The sequence below is a fragment of the Oncorhynchus masou genome, chromosome 8 (genome assembly GCF_036934945.1).
Source record: "Oncorhynchus masou masou isolate Uvic2021 chromosome 8, UVic_Omas_1.1, whole genome shotgun sequence".
Lineage (NCBI taxonomy): Eukaryota > Metazoa > Chordata > Actinopteri > Salmoniformes > Salmonidae > Oncorhynchus > Oncorhynchus masou.
In genome coordinates, this window is record NC_088219.1 from 14,559,377 (window position 1) to 14,578,285 (window position 18,909).

At 45.3% G+C, this 18,909-nt stretch overlaps 1 protein-coding gene across 1 annotated transcript in view; it reads right to left on the bottom strand.

Annotated features, from left to right (window-relative positions):
• Nucleotides 1-18,909, bottom strand: part of LOC135543760 (neurexin-2-like) — a 267,499-nt gene that overhangs the window by 224,240 nt on the left and 24,350 nt on the right. Inside the window, exons 5-7 of the mRNA XM_064971111.1 lie at nucleotides 17,914-18,297; nucleotides 17,003-17,206; nucleotides 9,144-9,170 (exon numbers count right to left, since the gene is read on the bottom strand). Coding sequence (XP_064827183.1) covers nucleotides 9,144-9,170; nucleotides 17,003-17,206; nucleotides 17,914-18,297 — 615 coding nt within the window. The remainder of the gene's footprint in view (nucleotides 1-9,143; nucleotides 9,171-17,002; nucleotides 17,207-17,913; nucleotides 18,298-18,909) is intronic.

An 18,909-nucleotide genomic window follows, 5' to 3' on the forward strand; every position in this document is an offset into this window, starting at 1 on the left:
CTTTGGGCTGTTTTTCTGCAAAAGGGACCAGGATGACTGATCCCTGTAAAGGAAAGAATGAATGGGACCATGTATCGTGAGATTTTGACTGAAAACCTCCTTCCATCAGCAAGGGCATTGAAGATGAAACGTGGCTGGGTCTTCCAGCATGACAATGATCCCAAACACACCGCCCGGGCAACGAAGGAGTGGCTTCGTAAGAAGCATTTCAAGGTACTGGAGTGGCCTAGCCAGTCTCCAGATCTCAACCCCATAGAAAATCTTTGGAGAGAGTTGAAAGTCTGTGTTGCCCAGCAACAGCCCCAAGACATCACTGCTCTAGAGGAGATCTGCATGGAGGAATGGGCCAAAATACCAGCAACCGTGTGTGAAAACCTTGTGAAGACTTACAGAAAATGTTTGACCTCTGTCATTGCCAACAAAGGGTACATAACAAATTATTGAGATAAACTTTTGTTATTGACCAAATACTTATTTTCCAACATAATTTGCAAATAAATTCATTAAAAATGCTGCAATATGATTTTCTGTATTTTTTCTTCTCATTTTGTTTGTCATAGTTGAAGTGAACCTATGATGGAAATAACAGGCCTCTCTCATCTTTTTAAGTGGGAGAACTTGCACAATTGGTGGCTGACTAAATACTTTTTTGCCCCACTGAATATACTGTATTCTATACTATCTATTGCATCTTAGCCTATGCCGCTCTGTCATTGCTCATCCATATATTTATATATTCTTATTCCATTCCTTTACTTAGATTTGTGTGTATTAGGTATGTGTTGTGGAATTTTTACTTGTTCGAAATTAGAAGCAGATGCATTTCGCTACACTCGCAATAACATCTGCTAAACATGTGTATGTGACCAATAAAAATTGATTTGATTTTTAACGTTTAATTAATATCAACTGGTATATGACTCACATCCCGTCTCCTCTATATGGAATGGTATATCAACTCTTTAGACAACCAGCTAACAACATGTGTAGTATCCAGAGGCTTGGCCGGTGGATAGAGTTTTATAGCTCCAGGATTTCTGCTAAATCCTCTGCTTTTTCCCCCAGCTCTCAAGGTTTGATTTGAAAATAGGTCACAATGCGGAAGCTTTGCCACTGCAGCACAGTCAACCCCGATTATTGGCTATGCAACAGGCCGACACAGCAATTCAAAGGAGTTCTGACATGGCTAGGAAAGCTAATTGGCCATGCCTAAGCCAAACGGCCTCCAGGGGTTTGTCTGTCTAATTGAGATCAGGGTGTATGACAATAACAGAGAGAGGACACTGGCTGGCTGCTACTGGGAATCTGCTACTGGGACGCTGCAGCTGATGATATGAATTGGTTTCCAAGTACTTCACTATTTCCTCCTCTGGGAGAGAGAGGCCACTGGCTTCTGGCGTTTTACAGCAGAGCAAGTGTCTCGGCAGGGGGCAACATTCTAGACGAACGACAAAGTTATCTGTCACGGTAGCTATGGCACATAACACTGTGTTGTAACTCTGGGTGTCACAGGAACACATTAGTGTGACTGTCATGAGGCAGGGGGATTTCTCTCTCCATGTTCACACCCACAGACACTTTTTGCCCAACCTTCATATATAATGAGTCATAAACCTTTCGGGAAGTGGTTATGTCTTCCTGCTCTTGCGTGATGGCTGACCTAAGAACGATGTACAAACAAAAGGAAGCAGTCACACCAGCTCGAAGGAAAAGGTTGAACTCTGACCCGTCAGGAGACACGAACGAGGTCATGATGTGTGTCTAACAAAGGTTTCCTTTGATGTCCCATGATGTTGGGCAGGAAAACACCCAACTCCCTCTCAGAAAAACATTCTTAATACACAGGCAAATGATGAAGTATTGACTTTTACCCCTACTCTTAAATACATTTGAAATGACGACTTGGATCAACTTGGAGGAGAAGGAGAATTGTCTTGCAAGAGGGTGAGAGGAGAGAAGGCATGACAAAGAGTTGTCAGTCTTGGACTGAAACAGAAGTCACGGAAAAACATGGAACGCTGACAGGGACTGAAGAAAAATGGACAGACCTACACCTTTGTGAAAAACGAATGGCCCACGGGAGTGGCGTTTTGGAAACCTTCACACCATGTGCTGCAACACAAAGCTGACTGCTCCAATAGAGGTTGTTACAACACTGTATATATAAATAATGACATTTGAAATGGCTTTATTCTTTTGAAACTTCTGTATGTGTAATGTTTACTGTTAATTTTTGTTGTTTATATCACTTTTGTATATTATCCACCTCACTTGCTTTGGCAATGTTAACACAAGTTTCCCATGCCAATTAAAGCCCCTTGAATTGGTCGCGGGTCAAGGAGAGACAAAGAGCAATAGAGGACCTGACCAGTGACTCAGTAAATATAACAGCATTCTCTGTGTTTCATCCTTGACAATTCGGCATTGCTTTATCAACCATAATCTTTGTGTTTATTTAAATTGTGTGTTTCTTAGGATAATAATAAATTCTGTCTTTATAAAGAAATTTGGTTCTCTTGTTTTGACAAATGCTGGCTTTAATACAATTAAAGACTTTACATTTCCTTTCAATTTGTTGATACAAGACTTTATGAATGTAGGCTAAACTACTAATTAGATTTTCAAGTAAATTGTTCCCTTTGAATAAAAACAATTACTGGTGCCCTTATGCAATGTTATTAATTTAGAACAGCAGGCAAATTAATTAATTAAGTCACCAATTATAACCAATTATTAGACTACTAAAGTCCCTACAACCGGTACATTGTCATCTTATAACATAAAATTCAGCTTTACGTACTAATGACATGTTTGATTACAGTATCCAACAATGACATCTAATCTTAGAAACGGTGAGGCATGGGGCAGAGCGGTGCTTTTCCAATATGAAACCTTGTTACAATTGTAAAACAACAATATACTGTCAATCTCTTTTCAGACCAGTATATCAGCATGTCTATTATTCCAAAATAACCTTTAGATCTTAGTATGGATCCCCGGTCATGTTCCTCTCTATTGACTGTGGGTTTATGTCCTACAAAACCCACGTTCACCTACTAAATCAACACAACAGTCTACTTTACTGAGCAGTTGGAGGGAGGTACAGACAAATATTTACAGAGCGGAGGGGATGGGACTATTCATCTGAAGTGAACTGTGTTAAAGCAGTGTTGGTCTGGTCTCCGAGGAGGACTCCCCTGCCATCTAATAATGGAGCCTCATCCCAAACACCAACTCTGTGGTTCAGCGGAGAGCATTTCTGCCAGGATCAAGCACATACACATTTTAGAGAAGTTCGCAAGCAAGTGTTGCAAGGGCTGTATAGTGGTGTGCTGAACAGTAAGAATTCTGGTGTGTCAGAAAGCACAGAAATCACTAGATATCCACAGTGAAGTGAAGTGCTTTTTTATGTCTACACACCCTAGCTGGAGATTGCGACCTATCCCCTCTATTCCCAACACACTTGTAGCCTAAGTCAAGTATTTCTCATTGTTGTTTTTCTAATATAGACCGATATCTCAAATACTATTTAAAATATCTAAATTGCTTTAACATACATTTCAAAGTAAGTATTCAGATATATAAAAAAAATACAATATTGGAATGTACTGTATTTGGAAAAACATTTGGAAAGTATTAGCATGTATTTGAAAATACAAAATTACACTGACTCAAATACACTCCCATGAATTTAACCCAGGTATTTGAAAATAGTATTTGATAATACTTTCAAATAGTAGGCTATTTTTAGGAAATACTTGTAAAAATAATTTTAAATACTTCCAATAATTCACATCATTTGAAAATATTCAAATACACAGAAAAATAAGTATTTAGATATCACATGCTCGTGTATTTGAAGCCAGGTCTGATTCACAGCACAGTTTAATATTACCTTACATGATTTTAGTTCATTCACTATTATGGGGAGTTGTTTATCAAGCAAACATTGTTTCTGTGGTTATTTCCTGTAATTGATCTGCTGTTTGATCGTCTGAGTGGATGCAATGTTTAGGAGCTAAAATTAGCATAAACTTATCGGGTAGAAATGTAATTGCTTTATGTCATTTCATTCCATTTCATTTTGATACCGTTGTTTTTTTGGTCTTGGTGTTGCGGTGCTTCCTAGGGAGGGCACAAATATGTGCAATTATTTGAAGGCTCATGCAGCATGCGCTCCACTCCCTCCAGTTGTGTTTTGGTTTGGAGTTAGGCTTGTGCATATAATTGAATAAAGATGATTCGAGTACTCAAGGCACACTTAACCAGCATGGCTACCACAGCATTCTGCAGCGATATGCCATCCCATCTGGTCTGCCCTTAGTGGGACTATCATTTGTTTTCAACAGGACAATGACACAACACACCTCCAGGCTGTGTAAGGGCTATGTTGACTAAGAAGGATATTGATGGAGTGCTGCTTCAGATGACCTGGCCTCCACAATCACCTGACCTCAATCCAATTGAGATGGTTTGGGAGTCGGACCGCAGAGTAAAGGAAAAGCAGCCAACAAGTGCTCAGCATATGTGGAAACTCCTTCAAGACGGTTGGAAAAGCATTCCAGGTGAAGCTGGTTGAGAGAATGCCAAGAGCGTGCAAAGCTGTCATCAAGGCAAAGGGTGGCTACTTTGAAGAATCTAAAATCTAAAATATATTTTGATTTGTTTAACACTTTTTTGGTTACTACATGATTCCATATCTGCTATTTCATAGTTTGATGTCTTCACGATTATTCTACAATTTAGAAAATAGTAAAAAAAAGAAAAACCCTAGAATGAGTAGGTGTATTCAAACGTCTGACTGGTACGGTATGTAAATGTGATATTTCTGTATACATACATATATACATACATATACACACTTTTTCAAACATAGTATAGACTAAGGAAAGGGCTGGTTTGTAATAATAAAGTAATAAAGGCCTAGTGCACAAATTTGGTATATTATTTAAAAACTAAATATCAGGGGGTGCTGCAGCACCCTCAGCAACCCCTACTTCCCGCTTTGGAAAACTAGTACATCTCTCCTCACCATTCTGCTCTCTGAATAATAGATGATTCCATATGTATTATTTCATAGTTTTGATGTCTTCACTATTATTCACAATGTAGAAAATAGTAAAAATAAAGAAAAACACTTGAATGAGTAGATGTGTCCAAACTTTTGACTGGCACTATATGTTGAAATGATGTTTATCTTCCATTGATTAACTATTAACCGCATTGCTCTCGATGACTATTCTCCTTATGTTATGTACCTACTGTAACTGCATTGCTCTCGACGACTATTCTCCTTGTGTTATGTACCTACTGTAACTGCATTGCTCTCGATGACTATTCTCCTTGTGTTATGTACCTACTGTAACTGCATTGCTCTCGACGACTATTCTCCTTGTGTTATGTACCTACTGTAACTGCATTGCTCTCGACGACTATTCTCCTTGTGTTATGTACCTACTGTAACCGCATTGCTCTCGACGACTATTCTCCTTGTGTTATGTACCTACTGTAACCTCATTGCTCTCGACGACTATTCTCCTTGTGTTATGTACCTACTGTAACCTCATTGCTCTCCACGAATATTCTCCTTGTGTTATGTACCTACTGTAACTGCATTGCTCTCGACGACTATTCTCCTTGTGTTATGTACCTACTGTAACCGCATTGCTCTCGATGACTATTCTCCTTGTGTTATGTACCTACTGTAACCGCATTGCTCTCGACGACTATTCTCCTTGTGTTATGTACCTACTGTAACTGCATTGCTCTCGACGACTATTCTCCTTGTGTTATGTACCTACTGTAACCTCATTGCTCACGACGACTATTTTCCTTGTGTTATGTACCTACTGTAACTGCATTGCTCTCGACGACTATTTTCCTTGTGTTATGTACCTACTGTAACCGCATTGCTCTGGATGACTATTCTCCTTGTGTTATGTACCTACTGTAACCTCATTGCTCTCGACGACTATTCTCCTTGTGTTATGTACCTACTGTAACCTCATTGCTCTCCACGAATATTCTCCTTGTGTTATGTACCTACTGTAACTGCATTGCTCTCGACGACTATTCTCCTTGTGTTATGTACCTACTGTAACCGCATTGCTCTCGATGACTATTCTCCTTGTGTTATGTACCTACTGTAACCGCATTGCTCTCGACGACTATTCTCCTTGTGTTATGTATCTACTGTAACTGCATTGCTCTCGACGACTATTCTCCTTGTGTTATGTACCTACTGTAACCTCATTGCTCACGACGACTATTTTCCTTGTGTTATGTACCTACTGTAACTGCATTGCTCTCGACGACTATTTTCCTTGTGTTATGTACCTACTGTAACCACATTGCTCACGACGACTATTTTCCTTGTGTTATGTACCTACTGTAACTGCATTGCTCTCGACGACTATTCTCCTTGTGTTATGTACCTACTGTAACTGCATTGCTCTGGATGACTATTCTCCTTGTGTTATGTACCTACTGTAACTGCATTGCTCTCGACGACTATTCTCCTTGTGTTATGTACCTACTGTAACCGCATTGCTCTCGACGACTATTCTCCTTGTGTTATGTACCTACTGTAACCTCATTGCTCTGGATGACTATTCTCCTTGTGTTATGTACCTACTGTAACTGCATTGCTCTCGACGACTATTCTCCTTGTGTTATGTACCTACTGTAACTGCATTGCTCTGGATGACTATTCTCCTTGTGTTATGTACCTACTGTAACTGCATTGCTCTCGACGACTATTCTCCTTGTGTTATGTACCTACTGTAACCGCATTGCTCTCGACGACTATTCTCCTTGTGTTATGTACCTACTGTAACCTCATTGCTCTCGACGACTATTCTCCTTGTGTTATGTACCTACTGTAACTGCAATGCTCTCGACGACTATTCTCCTTGTGTTATGTACCTACTGTAACTGCATTGCTCACGACGACTATTCTCCTTGTGTTATGTATCTACTGTAACTGCATTGCTCTGGATGACTATTCTCCTTGTGTTATGTACCTACTGTAACTGCATTGCTCTCGACGACTATTCTCCTTGTGTTATGTACCTACTGTAACTGCATTGCTCTCGACGACTATTCTCCTTGTGTTATGTACCTACTGTAACCGCATTGCTCTCGACGACTATTCTCCTTGTGTTATGTACCTACTGTAACTGCATTGCTCACGACGACTATTCTCCTTGTGTTATGTACCTACTGTAACTGCATTGCTCTCGACGACTATTCTCCTTGTGTTATGTACCTACTGTAACCGCATTGCTCTCGACGACTATTCTCCTTGTGTTATGTATCTACTGTAACCGCATTGCTCTGGATGACTATTCTCCTTGTGTTATGTATCTACTGTAACCGCATTGCTCTGGATGACTATTCTCCTTGTGTTATGTACCTACTGTAACTGCAATGCTCTGGATGACTATTCTCCTTGTGTTATGTATCTACTGTAACCGCATTGCTCTCGATGACTATTCTCCTTATGTTATGTACCTACTGTAACTGCAATGCTCTGGATGACTATTCTCCTTGTGTTATGTACCTACTGTAACCGCAATGCTCTCGATGACTATTCTCCTTGTGTTATGTACCTACTGTAACTGCAATGCTCTGGATGACTATTCTCCTTGTGTTATGTACCTACTGTAACTGCAATGCTCTGGATGACTATTCTCCTTGTGTTATGTATCTACTGTAACCGCATTGCTCTCGATGACTATTCTCCTTGTGTTATGTATCTACTGTAACCACATTGCTCTCGATGACTGTTCTCCTTCTGAAATATAAGATCTCTATTCACCTTAAAAATACGGTTTACTATATGCTACTGTAAACATGTTTGTGATACTAGTATGCTGTTGGTTGCAGACGCTGTGGCCTTATGGAGACAGTGCACCTTGGTGAGCAAATCAGGACCATGGACAGCTCCCCACCAGAATACCCTGCGGCAGAGTATACACCCCTCTATACACTGGCTGAGGCAATCAGCCTGAGACAACATGGTGTCCGGAAAAGGTGGGAGCCATTACGACCTAGTCAGGTACCTGTGGTGTTTCTTATTTATGACTGTTACCACTGCCTATACTGTATACAACAGATAACCTCCGCTTTGGGCCTACATTGGGCAACATCCACCCATACATTTTTTTCCCCCTCCTGTTTTGTAAATTGTGCCGGTTCCTCTCTATGCTTACCTCCTAGCATAACTCCAATTATATGTTAAAATGGTGCTTGTAAGTGGTCAATTCACCGCATGTTTAAAATGCACAACAAGTTTTGGCCTAAAGAGAGGCTCTCCCAGATGGTCGAGGGCTCTAATTGACAAAAATTTAGTTAAACTACTGGCAAATTTTGTCTGTTTAAAGTCAATTAAGATTTGATTTTATGTTACTGTCATTAAACTTCAATCCATCTAAATTCATAGGACAATTATGCAGCAACATACTTAAGGTTGTTATTTAAGGTAAAACATTTACTCTGTACACAATCTGTTGTCACGGTCTCACCTGTATAAAATTATTGAAGGAAAGTAGATGTAGAACAGATCTTCTGGCCCGTAGTATAGAAGGTTTATACCTGTCCTGACCAACATAAAAAACTAAGTAGTTACTTTCCTTGAATCCTAATAAATTGATTTGTAAAAGTCAATTGTAAGGACAACAGTTGAAATAGGTCACTCCCCCTCACCCCGAAAGCACAATGGTATATTGCCATCTGGTGGTAAAGTATATTACTGCTGGAAGTTAGTAGCAGGGACTGGGAGCTACTGCCACTGTCGTCTATGAAAAGCACTGAGTACCCATAAACAGATGGTCTTTTTCTGTTGTAAAGAACAAGGGATCCTTTTGTTATTCTGAAATGTGTTGCTTAGAGGAGTTTACCAAAGGATGTTCAGCTTTATACAGTATTTGATACTTTCATTACAGTCCCAGACATTTACAAGACAACCATGTGATTGTTGTAATTCATGGGGATAAATATGATATAATTTATTATATAATTATATATATTATATAATTTTATATGGCTAATGTTAAATTAATTTAACAGCATTAAAAGTAAAACAGTGAGGTATAGAATACAGTTGTTCTGAAGTAGAGTTAAACATGATAGGAGTAACTTACTGAGGTTACAGTCTATCCTGATACAATCTGGTGAGAGAGAGAGAGATGGTGAGATAAAAAAAATGATATATATAAGAAGATAAAGTAAAAAATGTCACATCCTTCAAGGTACATTCTGCAGTTTCTTTAGACAGAGACACATAATACCCCATAATGGCAAAGTGAAAACAGGTTTTTATAAATGTTTGCAAATGTTTTAAAAATAAAAAACTGAAATACCTTATTTACATAAGTATTCAGACCCTTTGCTATGAGACTTGAAATTGAGCTCAGATGCATCCTGTTTCCATTGATCAACCTTGAGATGTTTCTACAATTTCATTGGAGCCCACCTGTGGTAAATTCAATTGATTGGACATAATTTAGAAAGGCACACGTCTGTATAATGTCCCACAGTTGACAGTACAATTCAGAACAAAAACCAAGCCATGAGGTCAAAGGAATTGTCCGTAGAGCTCCGAGACAGGATTGTACCAAAACATGTCTGCAGCATTGAAAGTCCCCAAGAACACAGTGGCCTCCATCATTCTTAAATGGAAGAAGTTTGAAACCACCAAGACTTCCTAGAGCTGGCCGCATGGCCAAACAGGGAGATGACCAAGAACTCTATGGTCACTCTGACAGAGCTCTAGAGTTCCTCTGTGAAGATGGGAGAATCTTCCAGAAGGACAACCATCTCTGCAGCACTCCACCAATCAGGCCTTTATGGTAGAGTGGCCAGATGGAAGCCAGTCCTCAGTAAAAAGCACATGACAGCCTGGTTGGAGTTTGCCAAAAGGCCCCTAAAGGATTCTCAGACCATGATAATAAAGATTATTTGCTCTGATGAAACCAAGATTGAACTCTTTGGCCTCTTTGGCCATCCCTACGGTGAAGCAAGGTGGTGGCAGCATCATGCTGTGGGATGTTTTTCAGCGGCAGGGAATGGGAGACTAGTCAGGATCGAGGGAAAGATGAATGGAGCAAAGTACAGAGACATCCTTGATGAAGACCTGCTCCAGAGCGCTCAGGACCTCAGACTGCGGTGAAGATTCACCTTCCAACAGGACAATGACCCTTGGCACACAGCCAAGACAACGCAGGAGTCTCTGAATGTCCTTGAGTGGCCCAGCCAGAGCCCGGACTTGAACTTGAATCTCTGAAAGAACTGAAAAGAGCTGTCCAGCGATGCTCCCCATTCAACATGACAGAGCTTTAGATAATCTGAAGAGAATAATGGGACAAACTCCCCAAAAGAGGTGTGTCAAGTTTGTAGCATCATACCCCAAAATACTTGAAGCTGTAATCACTGCCAAAGGTGTTCAACAAAGTACTGAGTAAAAGGTCTGAATACTTACAGTACCAGTCAAAAGTTTGGACACCTACTCATTCAAGACTGTGTGAATCAGGCCTTCATGATCGAATTGCTGCAAAGAAACCACTACTAAAGGACACCAATAATAAGAAGAGACATGTTTGGGCCAAGAAACACGAGCAATGGACATTAGACCAGTGGAAATCTGTCCTTTGGTCTGCTTGGTTCCAACCGCCATGTCTTTGTGAGACAGAGTAGGTGAACAGATGACATCTGCATGTGTGGTTCCCACTGTGAAGCATGGAGGAGGAGGCATGATGGTGTGGGTGTGTATTGCTGGTGACACTGTCAGTGAGTTAATTAGAATTCAAACAGACTTAACCAGCATGGCTACCACAGCATTCTGCAGCGATACGCCATCCCATCTGGTTTGCGATTTGTGGGACTATCATTTGTTTTCAACAGGGCAAAGACCCAGCACACCTCCAGGCTGTGTAATGACTATTTTACCAAGAAGGAGAGTGATGGAGTGACCAGGTCAGATGACCTGGCCTCCACAATTACCCGACCTCAACCCAATTGAGATGGTTTGGGAGTCGGACCGTGCTCATATGTGGAAACTGCTTCAAGACTGTTGGAAAAGCATTCTAGTTGAAGTTGGTTAAGAGAATGCCAAGAGGGTGCAAATCAGTCATCAAGGCAAAGGGTGGCTACTCTATTTTGATTTGTTTAACACTTTTTTGGTGACTACGTGATTCCATAACACACACATTTTCAAACATAGTATAGACTAAGGAAAGGGCTGGTTTGCATAGTCACAGCCACACTGAAGGAGTGAGAAGTAGTTTTCTCCACTCTTCTGACAAGGGTTTTTCCCCACTCATACAGTAATAAAGGCCTAGTGCACAAAGTTGGTGGAAATAATATATATACACATATATATATATTATTTAAAAACAAAATATCAGCACCCCTACTTCCCGCTATGGAAAACTAGTACATCTCTCCTCACCATTCTGCTCTCTGAATAACAGAATAGCTACATAGTCATTATGGATTACCATAACCTGCAATGAAGGCTACAGTATGTACTACTATATACTACTATGCTAGTGTGGCTGAGGTGTGCTCTGGAGCTGTCAACCATCACAGAGCAGTGGATACAAACAGCCAAGGACCAGACTCACTACCAACAGACGTACTGGGCATGTTGTACACCATGACAATGTACAGTACCAGTCAAAAGTTTGGACACACCTACTCATTCAAGGGTTTTTCTTTATTTGTACTATTTTCTACATTGTAGAATAATATTGAAGACATCAAAACTATGAAATAACAGATATGGAATCATGTAGTAACCAAAACAGTGTTAAACAAATCAAAGTATATTTGAAGAATGTAAAATATAAAATATAATTGGATTTCTTTAACACTTTTGTGGTTACCACATAATTTCATATGTGTTATTTCATAGTTTTGATAGTTTTTCTACACTATTATTCTACAAGGTAGAAAATAGTTGTTTTTTTAATTAAAAATGGAATGAGTAGGTGTGTCCAAACTCTTGACCGGTACTGATGGTACACAGTACTGTATGTTTTAAGTGAGCTGGCCTCTCTGACTGTCTGTTCCTAGGACTGCAGACATACAGGCCGTTGAAGGGCTGAAAGGGTTGGGGGATGGATCAGCTAGCAACTGACCTGGGCATGCGTCAGAGAGATAGAGGGAGGAGGAGAGGGAGAGAGACAGGGGAGAGAGAGAGAGAGGGAGGGAGGAGGAGAGGGAGAGAGACAGGGGAGAGAGAGAGAGAGAGGAGGAGAGGGAGAGAGACAGGGGAGAAAGAGAGAGAGGGAGGGAGGAGGAGAGGGAGAGAGACAGGGGAGAGAGAGAGATAGAGAGAGAGAGAGAGAGAGGAGGAGAGGGAGAGAGACAGGGGAGAGAGAGAGAGAGGGAGGGAGGAGGAGAGGGAGAGAGACAGGGGAGAGCGAGAGATAGAGAGAGAGAGAGAGAGGAGGAGAGGGAGAGAGACAGGGGAGAGAGAGAGAGAGGGAGGGAGGAGGAGAGGGAGAGAGACAGGGGAGAGAGAGAGATAGAGAGAGAGAGAGAGGGAGGAGGAGAGGGAGAGAGACAGGGGAGAGAGAGAGAGAGGGAGGGAGGAGGAGAGGGAGAGAGACAGGGGAGAGAGAGAGATAGAGAGAGAGAGAGAGAGGAGGAGAGGGAGAGAGACAGCGGGAGAAAGAGAGAGAGGGAGAGAGACAGGGGAGAGAGAGAGAGGAGGAGAGGGAGAGAGACAGGGGAGAAAGAGAGAGAGGGAGAGAGACAGGGGAGAGAGAGAGAGAGGGAGGGAGGAGGAGAGGGAGAGAGACAGGGGAGAGAGAGAGAGAGAGGAGGAGAGGGAGAGAGACAGGGGAGAAAGAGAGAGAGGGAGAGAGACAGGGGAGAGAGACAGGGAGAGAGAGAGAGAGGGGGAGGGAGGAGGAGAGGGAGAGAGACAGGGGAGAGAGAGAGATAGAGAGAGAGAGAGAGAGGAGGAGAGGGAGAGAGACAGGGGAGAAAGAGAGAGAGGGAGAGAGACAGGGGAGAGAGAGAGGAGGAGAGGGAGAGAGACAGGGGAGAGAGAGAGGGGGAGGAGGAGAGGGAGAGAGAGATAGAGGGAGGAGGAGAGGGAGAGAGACAGGGGAGAGAGAGATAGAGGGAGGAGGAGAGGGAGAGAGACAGGGGAGAGAGAGATAGAGGGAGGAGGAGAGGGAGAGAGACAGGGGAGAGAGAGATAGAGGGAGAGAGACAAGGGAGAGAGAGATAGAGGGAGGAGGAGAGGGAGAGAGACAGGGGAGAGAGAGAGAGAGAGATAGAGAGAGAGAGAGAGAGAGAGAGAGAGAGAGGAGGAGGAGGAGAGGGAGAGAGACAGGGGAGAGACAGAGAGAGGGAGGAGGAGAGGGAGAGGGACAGGGGAGAGAGAGCTAGAGGGAGGAGGAGAGGGAGAGAGACAGGGAGAGAGAGAGAGGGAGGAGGAGAGGGAGAGAGACAGGGAAGAGAGAGATAGAGGGAGGAGGAGAGGGAGAGAGACAGGGGAGAGAGAGAGAGAGAGAGAGAGAGAGAGGAGGAGAGGGAGAGAGACAGGGAGAGAGAGAGGGAGGAGGAGAGGGAGAGAGAGAGGGGAGAGAGCGATAGAGGGTGGAGGAGAGGGAGAGAGACAGGGGAGAGAGATAGAGGGAGGAGGAGAGGGAGAGATACAGGGGAGAGATAGATGGAGGAGAGGGAGAGAGACAGGGGAGAGAGAGATAGAGGGAGGAGGAGAGGGAGAGAGACAGGGAAGAGAGAGATAGAGGAGGAGGAGAGAGAGACAGGGGAGAGAGAGATAGAGGGAGGAGGCAAGGGGGAGAGACAGGGAAGAGAGAGATAGAGGGAGGAGGAGAGGGAGAGAGACAGGGGAGAGAGAGAGAGAGGGAGGAGGAGAGGGAGGGAGACAGGGGAGAAAGAAAGAGAGAGAGAGAGGGAGAGGGAGGAGGAGAGGGAGAGAGACAGGGGAGAGAGAGAGAGAGCGGAAGAGAGGGAGAGAGAGATAGAGGGAGGAGTAGAAGGAGAGAGACAGGGGAGAGAGAGATAGAGGGAGAAGGAGAGGGAGAGAGAGATAGAGGGAGGAGGAGAGGGAGAGAGACAGGGGAGAGAGAGATAGAGGGAGGAGGAGAGGGAGAGAGACAGGGGAGAGAGAGATAGAGGGAGAGAGACAGGGGAGAGAGACATAGAGGGAGGAGGAGAGGGAGAGAGACAGGGGAGAAAGAGATAGAGGGAGGAGGAGAGGGAGAGAGACAGGGGAGAGAGAGATAGAGGGAGGAGGAGAGGGAGAGAGACAGGGGAGAGAGAGAGAGGGAGGAGGAGAGGGAGAGAGACAGGGAAGAGAGAGATAGAGGGAGGAGGAGAGGGAGAGAGACAGGGGAGAGAGAGAGAGAGAGAGAGGAGGAGAGGGAGAGAGACAGGGAGAGAGAGAGGGAGGAGGAGAGGGAGAGAGAGAGAGGGGAGAGAGCGATAGAGGGTGGAGGAGAGGGAGAGAGACAGGGGAGAGAGATAGAGGGAGGAGGAGAGGGAGAGATACAGGGGAGAGATAGATGGAGGAGAGGGAGAGAGACAGGGGAGAGAGAGATAGAGGGAGGAGGAGAGGGAGAGAGACAGGGAAGAGAGAGATAGAGGGAGGAGGAGAGAGAGAGAGACAGGGGAGAGAGAGATAGAGGGAGGAGGCGAGGGAGAGAGACAGGGAAGAGAGAGATAGAGGGAGGAGGAGAGGGAGAGAGACAGGGGAGAGAGAGAGAGAGGGAGGAGGAGAGGGAGGGAGACAGGGGAGAAAGAGAGAGAGAGAGGGAGAGGGAGGAGGAGAGGGAGAGAGACGGGGGAGAGAGAGAGAGAGAGAGGAGAGGGAGAGAGACAGGGGAGAGAGAGAGAGAGAGAAGAGAGAGAGAGAGATAGAGGGAGGAGGAGAAGGAGAGAGACAGGGGAGAGAGAGATAGAGGGAGGAGGAGAGGGAGAGAGAGATAGAGGGAGGAGGAGAGGGAGAGAGACAGGGGAGAGAGAGATAGAGGGAGAGAGACAGGGGAGAGAGACAGGGGAGAAAGAGATAGAGGGAGGAGGAGAGGGAGAGAGACAGGGGAGAGAGAGATAGAGGGAGGAGGAGAGGGAGAGAGACAGGGGAGAGACAGGGGAGAAAGAGAGAGAGGGAGAGGGAGGGAGGAGAGGGAGGGAAAGAGAGAGAGAGAGAGACAGGGGTGAGACAGAGAGAGGGAGGAGGAGAGGGAGAGAGACAGGGGAGAGAGAGATAGAGGGAGAGAGACAGGGGAGAGAGAGGGTAGGAGGAGAGGGAGGGAGACAGGGGAGAAAGAGAGAGAGAGAGAGGGAGAGGGAGGAGGAGAGGGAGAGAGAGACGGGGGAGAGAGAGAGAGAGAGAGAGAGGAGAGAAGAGAGACAGGGGAGAGAGAGAGAGAGAGGAGGAGAGGGAGAGAGAGATAGAGGGAGGAGGAGAAGGAGAGAGACAGGGAGAGAGAGATAGAGGGAGGAGGAGAGGGAGAGAGAGATAGAGGGAGGAGGAGAGGGAGAGAGATAGAGGGAGGAGGAGAGGGAGAGAGACAGGGGAGAGAGAGATGAGGAGAGGGAGAGAGACAGGGAAGAGAGAAATAGAGGGAGGAGGAGAGGGAGAGAGACAGTGGAGAGAGAGATAGAGGGAGAATGAGAGGGAGAGAGACAGGGAAGAGAGAGATAGAGGGAGGAGGAGAGGGAGAGAGACAGGGGAGAGAGAGGGAGAGAGACAGGGGAGAGAGAGAGAGAGAGAGGAGGAGAGGGAGAGAGACAGGGGAGAGAGAGATAGAGGGAGGAGGAGAGGGAGAGAGACAGGGGAGAGACAGGGGAGAAAGAGAGAGAGAGGGAGAGGGAGGAGGAGAGGGAGGGAAAGAGAGAGAGAGAGAGACAGGGGTGAGACAGAGAGAGGGAGGAGGAGAGGGAGAGAGACAGGGGAGAGAGAGATAGAGGGAGAGAGACAGGGGAGAGAGAGAGAGGTAGGAGGAGAGGGAGGGAGACAGGGGAGAAAGAGAGAGAGAGAGAGGGAGAGGGAGGAGGAGAGGGAGAGAGACGGGGGAGAGAGAGAGAGAGAGAGAGAGGAGGAGAGGAAGAGAGACAGGGGAGAGAGAGAGAGAGAGAGGAGGAGAGGGAGAGAGAGATAGAGGGAGGAGGAGAAGGAGAGAGACAGGGGAGAGAGAGATAGAGGGAGGAGGAGAGGGAGAGAGAGATAGAGGGAGGAGGAGAGGGAGAGAGATAGAGGGAGGAGGAGAGGGAGAGAGACAGGGGAGAGAGAGATGAGGAGAGGGAGAGAGACAGGGAAGAGAGAAATAGAGGGAGGAGGAGAGGGAGAGAGACAGTGGAGAGAGAGATAGAGGGAGAATGAGAGGGAGAGAGACAGGGAAGAGAGAGATAGAGGGAGGAGGAGAGGGAGAGAGACAGGGGAGAGAGAGGGAGAGAGACAGGGGAGAGAGAGAGAGAGAGAGAGAGAGAGAGGGAGGAGAGGGAGAAAGACAGGGGTGAGAGAGATAGAGGGAGGAGATAGAGGGAGAAAGACAGGAGAGAGAGAGAGAGAGAGAGAGAGAGAGAGAGAGAGAGACGGAGAGAGAGAGACAGGGGAGAGAGAAAGAGAGAGAGAGAGAGAGAGAGAGAGGGAGGAGGAGAGGGAGAGAGACAGGGGAGAGGGAGAGAGAGGGGAGGAGGAGAGGGAGAGAGACAGGGGAGAGAGAGAGAGGGGATGAGGAGAGGGAGAGAGACAGGGGAGAGAGAGGGAGGAGGAGAGGGTGAGAGAGATAGAGGGAGGAGGAGAAGGAGAGAGACAGGGGAGAGAGAGAGAATACAGAGGAGATAGAGAGATGTACATAGACGATGTGTATGATAGTGAGAACACAGAGGAGATAGAGAGATGTACATAGATGATGTGTATGATAGAGAGAAGAGTAAGTAGACTTCTCTCATTACATCACTCTCACTGAGAAGCCGCGAGCACTCAAAGGCCTAGAGTTAGTGTTGTTAGCATTACCCAGGTTGACGGTGAGTTTGACCCGGCCCGCTTCCAGCTCCAGACGCAGTGTGTCAGCTGAGTCCTGGGAGGTGGTGGCCAACAGCAGCCCAAAGGCCCTCTGGGACATAAAGCGTAGCGCCACGTCCTCGGCCTCCGTGTGCATGCTGACTGGCAGTGTCACCTTCAGGTACATGCTGCCATCATAGCTCAGCACCGTGGCCTCTGTGTGTGACATCCAAAGACAGGGAAACAGGGTTAGCGCATGATTCAGAATAAATTAAGAATTCAATGTAAGATGTGATCATTGGTGAACCACATCTAACAGTGTTTTTCCGTGTATGTCTGTTGGTCAGTTTCCTGCAGGAACACTAGATGGCAGGAAAAGCCTGTAATACACCACACAGCTCTGTTATGTGATGCCTCTCTAATCATCCTCTTTGCATAGATTTCCATTCAGAATGTGGATTCCATTTATATCCCTCAATGTTATCAGCCAAATGGCTTCACAATGGGGCTGCTCTCCTCTCTGTGAGAAAGATCTCTGTGGTAGATGCAGGGTGATTTAGACTTATGGAGAGCCCACCACAATACTGATGAATCACTGATACCCAGTAGTGTTTATTCCTCACGTACTGCCACTTCACCAACAGATCACTAATGAAGTGGGAAGTTACCCCTTGAATGACTCACAGAAATGTGATTTCATTTACATTGTCTGTATGAAATATCTGAAAACCTTTAAAAAGTTTTGCGGTATCTTTTCAACCGGGAACAACATTTCCCAACCCGCTGTCCCTCACTCTCACTGCTCTCACAGTTTCCCCATCCCGCTGTCCCTCTCTCTCACTGCTCTCACAGTTTCCCCAACCCGCTGTCCCTCACTCTCACTGCTCTCACAGTTTCCCCAACCCGCTGTCCCTCTCTCTCACCGCTCTCACAGTTGGGACCCAGGTAGCCCGTGCTGGTGCAATCACACACATGACGGTTCCAGCCCTCACGGCACTGCCCACCGTTGCCACAGACGTCTCTGCCACACCTGATGTGTGTTTCTCTGGTGCAGAAGCTGCTGACTCCAGAGGCACTCTGGATCTCTGCCAGTCTCCTCAGGTCTCGGCTCCGCCCATCCATAAACAGGTCCCGCATGCAGCCCACGTAGCCCAGGTTGAGGGGGGCCGTCCAGACTTCTGGGGGGAGGATGAGGCGCTGGCGTGCCTCGGGCAAACCCCCCAGGTACATATCGCCCTCCAGGTCTAAGATCTCATTGCCTTCATTCTCAGAGAATGGTGTGCTGCGGCTGTTCACCGAGATGGAGCCTGAAGGAAAAAACAGAGTCAACTAGTATCAAGGCTGTCTCACCTCACTGTATGTGTGTTTGAGAAGATGTGCAGGTGTGTGTGAGTAATGAGTGTTGGTGGAGGAGTGGGAAGATAAAGTGAGAGTGTGAGTTCCTGTGTTGCTATTGGAGGATGTGATAAACACAGTGGTTCGAGCTATTCATTGGGATATAACATCAAACAGAAGAGGATATCCACAAGGTATACCAGGTGTAAAACTGTGGAATGACTAATGAAGAAGAATGTCTCAGGTCTTTGTCAGAGCATAATCCTAAACTGTAAGCAAACCGGCTGGAATCACTGGGCTCGGCTAATGAGGACAGACATTTCCCCACATGAGGTAGGTGACAGTATAATTGGCCACTTGCAAAATAGGTTAAGGCAATTTATGAAATGTCATACATAGATTATAACTGCTAAAAATAAGACTGTAATTAAAACTGGATATGCACACAGCATCTCTGACTGCAGCAAAGAAACATTCAAAGTAAGCTAAAATATGAGTGTCTCTATATAGTTATAGTGAACGTAATTTCACAAGCCAGAAACTTTGTCATCTCACTATGGGACATGCCCCCATTAGGCTCACTG